Below are 13,365 nucleotides of genomic sequence, written 5' to 3'. Positions count from 1 at the left end.
TACGTATTAGCATGAGTGATTTTACAAAACACAAAACCAGTGAAGTTGGCACGTTGTGTAAATCCTAAATAAAAACAGAATACAATGATTTGCAAATCCTTTTCAACTTATATTCAATTGAATAGACTGCAAAGACAAGATATTTAATGTTGGAACTGAGAATTTTTTTTTTTTTTTTGCAAATAATCATTAACTTAGAATTTAATGGCAGTAATACATTGCAAAAAACTTGGCACAGGGGCATTTTTACCACTGTGTTACATGGCCTTTCCTTTTAACAACTCTTGTTTAAAAACCCAACGCTTGGGAACTGCGAAGACCAATTTTTTAAGCTTTTCAGGTATAATTCTTTCCCATTCTTGCTTGATGTACAGCTTAAGTTGTTCAACAGTCCGGGGTCTCAATTGTCGTATTTTAGGCTTCATAATGCGCCACACATTTTCAATGGGAGACAGGTCTGGACTACAGGCAGGCCAGTCTAGTACCCGCACTCTTTTACTACAAAACACGCTGTTGTAACATGTGCAGAATGTGGTTTGGCAATGTCTTGCTGAAATAAGCAGGGGCGTCCATGAAAAAGACGTCGCTTGGATGGCAACATATGTTGCTCCAAAACCTGTATGTACCTTTCAGCATTAATGGTGCCTTCACAGATGTGTAAGTTACCCATGCCTTGGGCACTAATGCACCCCCATACCATCACAGATGCTGGCTTTTGAACTTTGCGCCTGTAACAGTCCAGATGGTTCTTTTTCCAAAGTTTCCAAAAAACAATTTGAAATGTGGACTTGTCAGACCACAGAACACTTTTCCACTTTGCATCAGTCCATCTTAGATGAGCTCGGACCCAGTGAAGCCGGCGGCGTTTCTGGGTGTTGTTGATAAATGGCTTTGGCTTTGCATACTAGAGTTTTAACTTGCACTTACAGATGTAGCAACAAACTGTAGTTACTGACAGTGGTTTTCTGAAGTGTTCCTGAGCCCAACTAAGATGCACGTTACAATCAAACAGCTGGTGTGTCATAAGTACAATACTTACAGTATTAACACTTTGTAAGGCTCAACAAAAGAAAATACTGGCACATCCAATTTAATGGCAAAGACTACTTCCTGGCTAAGTCAACACATGGTATTTTATCAATTACTGCCATCTAATGTATTGGAATTGCAATTGGATGCAAAGTCTACTATATATGATACAGTAAATTGCATGCATGCAAATGAAAACATAAATATAAGAAAACATAACTGTACAGCACAGCTCAGTGTTGAATTAAAACAATACAGATTTTTTTTTTTACAATTAACATTTATTAACACATTTTAAACAAACACAAACAAAATTGGCACTGTTGATTACCGGTATCGATTCCTCGGTATGGGAAATTGTAACACCTGCTGCTCGTTGAAAAGAGCGATACATGCTTTCATGTCCAGGTCTCTGTTAGAAAGCCCACCATTTTTAAATGTTTGTCTTTGTTTCATTCATTATGTTTTTTGTCAAGTTTTAAGAGTTTATATGGTGGTCCTTGAACTTACCACTTTTTTGTGCTATGAGATGCAAAAGTGAAACTTACACATACCACAGCTTGCTAAATCCACCCAAAAGAAGACAAATTACTGTACTCAAACACATTTTTGCAACACTAAACCAGTTCAATCTCACCCTTTTGATAGCCGCTAAGTTTTAGCCTCCAACAGCGTCACGGGACTGCGCTCTCTCGTCATTGCTGCGTTTTCCTTGTTTTTTGCATTGACAAAGAGCACAGTATCGAGTCAAATTTCTTGTGTGCTACATACCTGGCCAATAAAGATGGTTCTAATTCTGATTCCGATGTGGCGGCCGGCCACAAATAAATGATTGTATGGGAAATTCTGGTTTATTGGTTGCTTACTTTGACATAGAACTGCACTGCTTCATACTGAGAGATGTTTGTCATGTTATTAGTACTGCATTTGTTGGTGACCTCATTTTCAACTTCTGTCTAGTTCATGTTCGACGTCACAAAGGAGGCCGACGAGGTCCTCATCTCCTTACAACAGCGTGATATGAAAATCCACAGGAAGATTGGACAAGGGGAGAATATCACAATCGGCTTCTGCATCTTTAAGGTACAGAGAAAATGTTGAGTCAATCATTTGCCTGGGAATTACATTTGAACGCAAGAATGTTTGAGAAACAATTTTTTTTTATTAATCTCATGTAAATAAAGAAAAAAGACCATTCCTGATCTAAAATAGCTGATATAGCAGAGGTGAAGCGTTGGGCACGTTATTCTCAACATATTAAATATGATGCATTATATCAGAAAGATGGTTCAAGTAGGTCCAAAGTCCAATTTATTATTTGGACATGAACATGCTAGATTAACTGGGTTTAAATGTCATGAGATAAGCATTTGAACTGTACCAGTGTGCACATGTTGCACAGAAGGTGCACTTTAAAAAGACAACATTGTGGGTAAGCATAAACAAAAAACAAAGCATGCAGGCCAATAACTTAGATTTGGGATGGGCATTATTGCACATTTTTATATTGATCCGATATCAAGTAAATAAAGGACCATATTGCCCATACAGAACATTTTAACTTGAAATTATTCTGATTCTGCGATGAGGTGGCGACTTGTCCAGGGTGTACCCCGCCTTCCGCCCGAATGTAGCTGAGATAGGCTCCAGCGCCCCCCGCGACCCCGAAGGGAATAAGCAGTAGAAAATGGATGGATGGATTATTCTGATTGTTGTTGTAAATTTCACCTTTAACTTGTTGATTGTAATTCGAATCAGAATAAGATAGCTTATTTGGGGGACCCTTTCACTTACCAACATCTTTAAATGATATTCACTACTATTGTAATTGTGCTATGGTATTGTGAATAAAACTTGAAATAAAAAAAAATCTAAAAAAATAAATAGCATACAGGACCATTTTTTTTCAATAAACTTATTAGTGGACCATTTTTCAACAGAAGTCAAACAATATACAACTATGTAAGAATATCAACAAAACATAATTAGAGGTTTTCCCTTTATCACACCTAATAGAGCAAAATTAAGTCAATAGTGCAAACTCACTAACAAAACTATACTATACTATCTTAAAATGGCCCTCATGTGTCCAAGTAAGTTCAGTTCAGTTCAGTTCAGTTTCAGTTTATTTGGAACATGCATACGATACAATGTGATGCATTACATATTTCCAGTTGTTTCATTACAGCACGTCCGAAAAGGAGTGGGAAAAAGCTGAGCTGTTTTAATCCCAACACTTTTCATACCTTTGCAATTTTAACCCCATTTACGGTAATTGTTCTGTGAAACAGAACTGTGAATGAATAAATAATAAATAAATAATATACCATAGTAAGTAAACAAATATTAAATACATAAAAAATCTTTATCCCTAAAGAAAAACAAAAAGGGTTCAAGAGCATCATCATAATTATTGTTCTGTGTACTTTGTGAACACTTGTAGTTTGAACAGTCTCTTAAACTGAATCATATTGGTGCTTTGTTTGATTTCTTTGGTTAATCCATTCCATAATTTAATTCCACATACGGATATGCTAAAGGTTTTAAGTGTTGTACGAGCATACAAATGTTTTAAAGGAGATTTTCCTCTAAGGTTATATTTCTCCTCTTTTGTTGAGAAGAATTGTTGTACATTTTGGGTAGCAGGTTATAGTTGGCTTTGTACATAATTGTAGCTGTTTGCAAATGCACCAAATCATTACATTTCAATATTTTTGATTTAATAAATAAAGGGTTTGTATGTTCTCTATATCCAACATTATATGTATTATTCTAATTGATCTTTTTTGTAAGACCGTTAGTGAAGGAAGCGCACATTTGTAGTTATTTCCCCATATTTCTACACAATAACTCAGATATGGTAACACTAGCGAGCAGTAAAGAATATGAAGTGATTTTTGGTCCAGAAAATGTTTGCTTTATACATTATTGACATGTTTTTTACTACTTTTTGTTGTACATTTTTTACATGAGGTTTCCAGTTCATTTTATCATGAGTGCCGGTATCGAATCTCGGGTATGGGAAATTGTAACACCTGCTGTAAACAACATACAGTGGTACCTTGGTTTTTGTTGCAAAAGGTTTAGCGAAAACTGAATGGACAAAAGCCGAAGCAATTCTTCCCATAAAAAATGTAAATCCAGTTGGTTTGTTCCAGGCACCCAAATTATTAATACTGAACACATTTTATAAAGAATAATTTGAGTTAAACATGCAGAAAACAATGCAAAATACTTATAAATGATGAAGGAAATGGATAAATGAACGTTTGATGTCACTTTTACTTTTATTGAAGACTGGAAAGGGAGGAGCCATGTGGAAACCAACTTCATACTTTGCTATAAGTTCTGTCTTAAGTTCAATAGTTTGTAATCAAAGTACTGGCACTTGCAAATTTATTGGGCCCCTTGATGGCTTATTTTGCGGTTGTTCTTAATATTAAAAAAAAGTACAGAGACTTAGTCATTAACATGTCCAATTCTTTGTTTGGGCTCTCGATTCCATGGAATGATAAAAATGCAAAATTTTCATCGAAAACCAAATCATACAAAAGTTGGGGCATACAAAATCAAAGGTACCAACAATGTACCAATATGAACAAAACCACCCAAGTATTTGTCAAAAATAAATAGAAAGGAGTCGGAAAATATTAGTTTCATTACACCAGCACTGATCCAATACTGACTCTACTGTACCTTTGGTGTCGATACTATTATATTTTGGACCAATCATCCTACCCCCAATTTCTATAGTATTCAGTTATTATACCAATTAATCATTATTATATTGGCTATATAAACAAGTTCAAAGTTGAGCAAGTGATTGTCATCAACATGCTTCACGCATCTGCGGCTAGGATCACAAAGAGGGAAATGGGAAAGTCTGGGCTGTTTGGACTCGGGCCCAAAACATGTATTGTTTTGGCAAAGAAGCAGGGACTTTTGTTCAAAATTTGGCCTTTTGTCGTGCCAACACAGAATAGTTTTAGTGACACCGATTACGGTTATCTGATCAAGTGTGACCTTTTTAACGAGACACTAAATCATACCAAAGAACGCAATTACTCAAATGCTGATTGTTTCAAGCTGAAGAAACACACAACGAACCTAGTTGCATGACTATTTTATATCAGTATATTGAAAAGACAGCCAACGACTGTACTATGCATGCACAATCTAAGAATGCAGCACTATATCTTCAACTCACATTATGCTTTTTATGTGTTCTGTAAGTTCAGTTGATACAACATCGAGCTATGGTCAAACCCAAAGTTTATACTCATGCTGACACTTTTCTGGACAGTGTCGCTATTGCCACAATCAACATGTCATGTTCAGAAGCAGCTGTCTGCACAAGGCCAGCTGGAATTGTAACTTTTGTTATCTCTTCGTGTTAATGTCCTTCATATGATACAATGCAGATGGTGGGAAAATAGTAAGCTATGTTTTAATGAGAATATGCACATGAGCAATACAACCGGTCATGAACTACTTGTGGACGAAGGCAATGCTTGCACATTTACTGTAGCTAAACTAACTACACTTGGCAGCTTAAACACTACTTACTTCCTGTAAAATTATAATTAATTACTCCATAATTGCCATGCCTAAATAAAGGTTAAATGTAATCCACATCCAAAGGCAATGGAAAATATTTAATATATACCACATATAAATATCATTTGTATACTTATATATAGTACTATCACAGGGTAGTTGCAATAATACATCAACAATAACTGCTTCTTGTCATGTGAATATTACTGTTTTTAAGTATTATTAATGTAACCATTGTGCAATCTTTTAAATTGCTTCTTTGTACTCTTTACAATGACAAACATTTTCTGGTTTAGTAATAAATGTTAATACTAAAATGCATTGTATAAAATATCCATCCATCCATTTTCTACCGCTTGTCCCTTTTGGGGTTGCAGGGGGTGCTGGAGCTTATCTCAGCTGCATTCGGGCGGAAGGCAGGGTACACCCTGGACAAGTCGCCACCTCATCGCAGGGCCAACACAGATAGACAGACAACATTCACACTCACATTCACACACTAGGGACCATTTAGTGTTGCCAATCAACCTATCCCCAGGTGCATGTTTTTGGGGGTGGGAGGAAGCCGGAGTACCCGGAGGGAACCCACGCAGTCACGGGGAGAACATGCAAACTCCACACAGAAAGAGCAGGATCGAACCCAGGACTACTCAGGACTATCGTATTGTGAGGCACATGCACTAACCCCTGTTCCACCGTGCTGTGTATAAATTGTAAATATTTATTTAATGCCAGCTGAGTAAGGATTGTCACTCATATCTATTTGGAACCATCAGAAAAAAAATGGAAAGAGAAAGTGAATGGCTTTACTTTTTTCAGACACCAGGGGGCGCTAAAACACTCATCTGTCAACTCTCACTCAGTAGAACTTTAGTATTGCATTGAATCAATCACCTAATTATCATCCCTTTTGGACAGGTGGAACTAAACAGGAAGTACAGACTACACGACATCCTGACCCAGAACCTCGTGCAGACTTCCACATACATAAACGCCCGCACGGTCTTCATGCGATGCACGCTGCAGCAGGGCCGCTATGTCATCCTGCCCACTACCTTCAAACCGTACACTCTGGGGGACTACATGATCCGACTCTTCACCGACGTGGACTCGGACTGCCGGTACTTTGTAATTTGTAACGGTATTCATCTTCGAAGGTAATAATCTTCGGTGCTTCCAGGGAGCTGACTGAAGATAAGCCCAGGGTGAGATGTTGGAGTTCCTTCCTGGGATACCCACAGGCCGTGACCCACGTGTATGTGCACTCTGCTGAGGGTCTGCAGAACCAGGACAGTACAGGCGGTTAGTTCCTTGCCGCTTTTAACTCAAAACTCAACAATGAATCCCACCAGCTGTGTTTATATTGGTTGTTTGTTTGCTCTTTATTCCCCATGCAGGCGCAGACCCTTACGTGATCATCAGCTGCGAAGGCCGCTCTGTAAAGTCCGCCATCCAGAAGGACACTTTGACACCAGAGTTTGCAACCAGTGGTATTTTCTACAGGAAGAAGCCCAGGAAGCCTTTAATTGTACAGGTAAGATTTTAAATACACATGCAATTAATAAGTAGTAATCAGGGGTGTCGAAGTTGACGGCTAAGCAGGGATGTTGTGCAAAGTTTTTATAAAGCTCTTTTTCTGTCATATAATTATGTAAGTTTAAAAAAAAAAAACTAAATTGGCCCTAGTGTGTGACTGTGAGTGTGAATGTTGTCTGTCTATCTGTGTTGGCCCTGCGATGAGGTGGCGACTTGTCCAGGGTGTACACCGCCTTCCGCCCGAATGCAGCTTGGATAGGCTCCAGCACCCCCGCGACCCCGAACGGGACAAACGGTAGAAAATGGATGGATTGATGGATGTCATACATGTTTAATTATTGAACAATGATAAGGTTGCTTAAACCAAACTAAGAATGTCGATGGCCCTTTCTACACTAGGCCACCTAAAGTTATAGAGCAGTGGTTCTTAACCTGGGTTCGATCGAACCCTAGGGGTTCGGTGAGTCGGGCTCAGGGGTTCGGCGGAGGTCAAGACACACCCGACTCATCGTGTAAATAAAAACTTCTCCCTATCGGCGTATTACGGATACGGCAACAGCAGAAGTCACACTTATTTGCAGGTGTGTAATTTGTTGTGCGTTTATGTGTTGGTTTTGTTGTTTGAACAAGGTAATGTTCATGCACGATTCATTTTGTGCACCAGTAATAAAACATGGTAACACTTTAGTATGGGGAACATATTCACTATTAATTAGTTGCTTATTAACATGCAAATTAGTAACATATTGGCTCTTAACTAGTCATTATTAAAAAAGTACTTATTAATGCATTATTCTGCATGGCCTTATTATAACCCTAACCCTAACCCTAACCAAATAACTCTAAATTAAGTCTTTGGTACTTAGAATATGTTCCCTATACTAAAGTGTTACCAAAAACATATAACTTTGTCTTGAATTTGAAAAAAAACAACATTTTATTTTTCACAAAAGAAGGGTTCGGTGAATGCGCATACGAAACTGGTGGGGTTCGGTACCTCCAACAAGTTTAAGAACCACTGTTATAGAGGCTATATCCCACCTAACTTTATCCTTGTCCACACACACACAATGCCGTTGTTTAAGACCCCCTCCCCCCCTCCGTCCGCCGGCGCAACGCGACCTAGTACGCATGCATGGAAAATGCGCACGTCATAGTCACCTCCAGTGTTGCTTTGTGTGCAAGTTCTTAAATTAAATGTAACTTATCTGAACAATATCCAGTGTTGTGGTATTTCAATTAACTGGAATCCAGTGTGCTGTGGGGCCCTATTGTAGTGAATCACACCTGAGCCATCATAAATTAATCAAATCTTTAATGGACATTTGAAAGTAAACAATTTGATAAAGAACATTTTACAACAACCAATCTAGGGATCTCCTCTCTCTTTTGCCTTCACCTTCATTGTCCATTCGTTTTTTGTGACTTTATATACTCTGGACCTAGACGTTGAGTCCGCGACATACATGGCGGACAATAACTGATACAGTCTGCTTTGCCAGTCCAAAAGCATTCGCTGTTTTCTGTAGTCTTCCCTCGTCGGCCAGGTAATACAACGCACACCCTATCTTTTTTATCACATTCACGGGAGCCTGCATTCTTATTGTCTCTCCTTCGACAAATGGACAACGTTTTTTTGGTAAGTAGAATCAGACTATAGAATAAGACTACCTACACCCCCACCAAGAACGCAAATTGGTTCATCCCACCTGAATAGCCCAAACCTAGCTTTGAACACTTCCCTCAACACAGACGTCATAACGCCATCAAAGATCACCTTTAAGTTTTCCCACACTGCACAGACATTTTGGAACCAGGATGAGGTGATAGAAAAAAGGTAAACATACAATAAATCTATCTGTGGCATCGTAGGAGAAAGTGATGAACAAGTTTCACTTTTGCATCTCATTGCTTGTAACTGTGGTGCATTCAAGGACCCTCGGTTGAAGTTAGAAACAGAAGTGTCACTAGGTTTTAAAGTTGGGGGGGTACTAATAATAACATAATCAATATAGTAATTTTGCATTATTATGATTCGTATTATCCACTGATGGTTATGGGGTAGTATAGCTCGGTTGGTAGAGCGGCCGTGCCAGCAACTTGAGGGTTGCAGGTTCGATCCCCGCTTCCGCCATCCTAGTCACTGCTGTTGTGTCCTTGGGCAAGACACTTTACCCACCTGCTCCCAGTGCCACCCACACTGGTTTAAATGTAACTTAGATATTGGGTTTCACTATGTAAAGCGCTTTGAGTCACTAGAGAAAAGCGCTATATAAATATAATTCACTTCACGATTATACATGAAACAGCTAATCTCTACTTGACACTTACACAGGGTTTTCTAAAAATGTTTATGTCCGGTGGATTCTTAAACTTTTTTCACCAAGTACCACCTCAGAAAAAAACTTGGCTCTCCAAGTACCACCGTAATGACTAACATTAAAATACAGTAGCGTAGTAGGCCTGAATACTCATTAAAAACTAGGTAGAGGTTTTATTTAACAAGTATATTTAATATTTGTGACCACTGTAACATATAGGAAACTAAAACACCTTTTTAATATTTTTCTATTTTATTTATATTACGGATTGGGTCTTATGTTATGTTCCACATGTAGTTGATTCAATGTTTAACAGATGATGTGGTTTCCCATAGCCTTGAAGGCATCATTGTCACGTGCAGCTTTCTCTGCCTGTGTTCGTCGTTGTTCACATGTGTTCTGCGTGTTGATTGGCTGGGAAAAACAGACGTAAGCGCAGAATGTGGCAAACATTCGGTTCCCACACGTGTTGAGTGATAGAAAAGGTGAAGCAAGATGATTCTGTTTGAGTCTTCATTGTTTATTTTGGCGTCGACTCAGGCCCACAGTAGTCGGATTGTAACGACTTCCATTGAAGGTTGATAAACCTTTGATAACGACTTGAGTCACGTCATTACCATAAAAAAAAAGAAGAGTAAATGGTTCTTTGGTGTACCACTAGATGGGGCCTGCGTACTAGTGGTACGCGTACCACAGTTTGACAGTCCTGTTCTAGTCGATATACACTATATTGCCAAAACTATTTGACCACCTGCATTGACTCACATATGAACTTGTGGTGCCATCCCATTCCTAACCCATAGGGTTCAATATGATGTCGGTCCACCTTTTGCAGCTATTACACTTTCAACTCTTCTGGGAAGGCTGTCCACAAGGTTGAGGACTGTGTTTATAGGAATTTTCGACCATTCTTCCAAAAGTGCATTGGTGAGGTCACACACTGATGTTGGTCGAGAAGGCCTGGCTCTCAGTCTCCGTTCTAATTCATCCCAAAGGTGTTCCATCGGGTTCAGGTCAGTTCTCTGTGCAGGCTAGTTAAGTTAATCCACACCAGACTCTGTCATCCATGTCTTTATGGACCTTGCTTTGTGCTCTGGTGCAGTCATGTTGGAAAAGGCCCGCTCCAAACTGTTCCCACAAGGTTGGGTGCATGGAATTGTTCAAAATGTTTTGGTATCCTGGAGCATTCAAAGTTCCTTTCACTGGAACTACGGGGCCAAGCCCAACTCCTGAAAAACAACCCCACACCATAATTCCTCCTCCACCAAATTTCACACTCGGCACAATGCAGTCGAAATGTACCGTTCTCCTGGCAACCTCCAAACCCAGATTCGTCCATCAGATTACCGGATGGAAAAGCGTGATTCATCCCTCCAGAGAACGCATCGCCACTGCTCTAGAGTCCAGTGGCGACGTGCATCCGACGCTTTGCATTGGACTTGGTGATGTATGGCTTAGATACAGCTGCTCGGCCATGGAAACCCATTCCATTAAGCTCCCTGCGTACTGTACGTGGGCTAATTGGAAGGTCACATGAAGTTTGGAGCTCTGTAGCAACTGACTGTGCAGAAAGTCGGCGACCTCTTTGCACTATGCGCTATCCGCTGACCCCTCTCTGTCAGTTTATATGGCCTACCACTTCGTGGCTGAGTTGCTGTTGTTCCCAAACTCTTCTATTTTCTTATAAAAAAGATGAAAGTTGACTTTGGAATATTTATGAGCAAGGAAATTTCATGACTGGATTTGTTGCACAGGTGGCATTCTATGACAGTTCCACGCTGGAAATCACTGAGTTCCTGAGAGCGGCCCATTCTTTCACAAATGTTTGTAGAAACAGTCTCCATGCCTAAGTGCTTGATTTTATACACCTGTGGGCGGGCCAAGTGATTAGGACACCTGATTCTGATCATTTGGATGCGTGGCCAAATACTTTTGGCAATATAGTGTATGTTAATCCCATCTTTTCAAGTCAAAAACCTTTTTTTTTTTTCATGCCCTTTAAAAAGCCAGCTTTAACCAAATGAATAGCTTTTTTAGTGCACGTTTGGTTTAGGTTTGAATGGGGGCCCAGAATTTGGTAGCAGTACACAAAACTATTGACTATGTTCACCACTATGGCAACAACGTACTTTGTCTAAACTGCTGTTTTTTTCAAACGCCTGCTTGACCTCAGATCTGGAACAGTAACGCAGTACAGGACCAGTTCATGGGCCAAGTGATGCTTTCCGCTTCTACGAAGGACACCGCCGATCCCCAGAGGCTGCAGCTGAGGAAACAAGGCCACAACATGGCCGATGAGATGCCGGGGAGCGTCACTCTAAGGGTCGTCACTTCTTCTCAGCTGACCGCCATGTGAGGGCTCGCACATCGACTGAACTGTGAAACTATGACGAGCCTATAGCCTCATGATGACTATTTGTAATGCAGGTAATAATATTGCACAATTACCATTTTTTTAAATATAACTTGTATATGACTTTTTACAGTGAATACTAAATATTGTATCACACTAATATAATGTGAGTAAGGCTACATTGTGATGTGGTCAAATGAATCTTGACTCACCAGACACAACGTTTGGTGCACCTGTATCCGATAGTATTGCCTCTAGGGCTAATACCTCACTACAATAACATGGAGTGAATACTTTGAAACTAAGCATTATTAGTAATGATGGCTCGATTCGAAAAAGATGTCAGATATCTGTTGGATATCAGAAAAAAAACAATTGTTGGATTATATTGGCTCCCATATAAGTGCCGAAACAAGCAGTCCTGCATTACGTTCAGTTGTGCAAAGTTGGGACAGCTTTTACATAAAGTGAACATGGTAGGCTATAGGCTACTAGGAGCTAGCAGCTACACAACAGCTGGGCACACAATAGCACACAAGCTAGACATACGCCGTAAATATCCTTAATTGAACAATATTCCAGTCTAAAACATGACACTTGTAAATACAAACAAGTATCAAATAATGATAGTTATGTATATATATATAAGCGTCCAGCAACAAATGGGCCCGCATAAATCCATTTACTGTGATGAGTTTAATTTGAGTAATTTTTGTGGCCACTATGTGTCAACAAATACATTTACCACTCCACTTCAATTTAAATAAAACATAAGCCAGCTAGTAATAAGCAGTTTAGTGTTATTTTCTGAGTAATTGCACATAATCAAGCATTTTCAACATTCTTCACTTCAAGTAAAGTATTATGTAAAGTATGTATGATTCATGCTGCCGTCGTATAGCATTAATATCGGTACCAGCTCTAATATCAGTATCGTATTGGAAGCAAAAAAGTTGTATCAAAACACCCCTCATCACTACCATAATCATTTTGATACAGATCTTGTAATGGATTATCATCACTTTAGATTGTGTCCATGGGTGTGTTGACAACTAGCATTCTATGATGATTTATTAATAACCGCCAAAAATTAAGTGTTTGAAAAAAATAATCTTGTTATGCAAAAAGACAAATGTCCACCGCAGAGGACGCTTGTCCTCACGTAGTCAGCCTGCAGCAAAAGTTATAGCACAGAGCCTCAACACTTTACAGCGACGCTTGTTTCCTCCTTTTATTTCAGTCCAGTTCCCAAACTGTGATGTTTTCTTCTTTTTTTGTTTTGTTTACACTCAAGACACAGCCATGCACAATTCAAAGTTCAAAAAGTCTATTGCTTCAACCACAAAAATACTTTATGCAAAACCTCATGTCTCCCATCGCTCATTTTGTCCTTTTCCAAAGGCGAGGAGGCGGGTGGGGGGTGAACAGGTGGGGGTGGGGGGCAGGTGGTGGGATGGGCAGCCTGCTGAGGTACGCCGGATGGATCAGCAGTTTTTTTTTTTTTTTTTACAAAGCTAGACAATAATAAGAGTAAGAAGAAGAATAATTTAAAAAGTAACATTTTTTTGT

The 13,365-nt window shown here is 39.3% G+C and overlaps 1 protein-coding gene across 3 annotated transcripts in view; it reads left to right on the top strand.

Moving 5' to 3' along the window:
• The window catches only part of LOC133607582 (calpain-5-like), a 28,142-nt gene extending 16,310 nt beyond the window's left edge, over nt 1–11,832 (top strand). For all 3 annotated transcript variants that reach the window (XM_061962343.1, XM_061962345.1, XM_061962344.1), the window contains exons 9-13: nt 1,990–2,112; nt 6,505–6,707; nt 6,767–6,888; nt 6,984–7,120; nt 11,617–11,832. In XM_061962343.1, the coding sequence (XP_061818327.1) occupies nt 1,990–2,112; nt 6,505–6,707; nt 6,767–6,888; nt 6,984–7,120; nt 11,617–11,799 (768 nt within the window). In that variant the 3' untranslated portion in view covers nt 11,800–11,832. The remainder of the gene's footprint in view (nt 1–1,989; nt 2,113–6,504; nt 6,708–6,766; nt 6,889–6,983; nt 7,121–11,616) is intronic.
• The last annotated feature ends 1,533 nt before the right edge of the window (nt 11,833–13,365 follow it).

The sequence above is a fragment of the Nerophis lumbriciformis genome, linkage group LG09 (genome assembly GCF_033978685.3).
Source record: "Nerophis lumbriciformis linkage group LG09, RoL_Nlum_v2.1, whole genome shotgun sequence".
Lineage (NCBI taxonomy): Eukaryota > Metazoa > Chordata > Actinopteri > Syngnathiformes > Syngnathidae > Nerophis > Nerophis lumbriciformis.
This window is presented reverse-complemented; position numbering and strand designations above follow the sequence as displayed.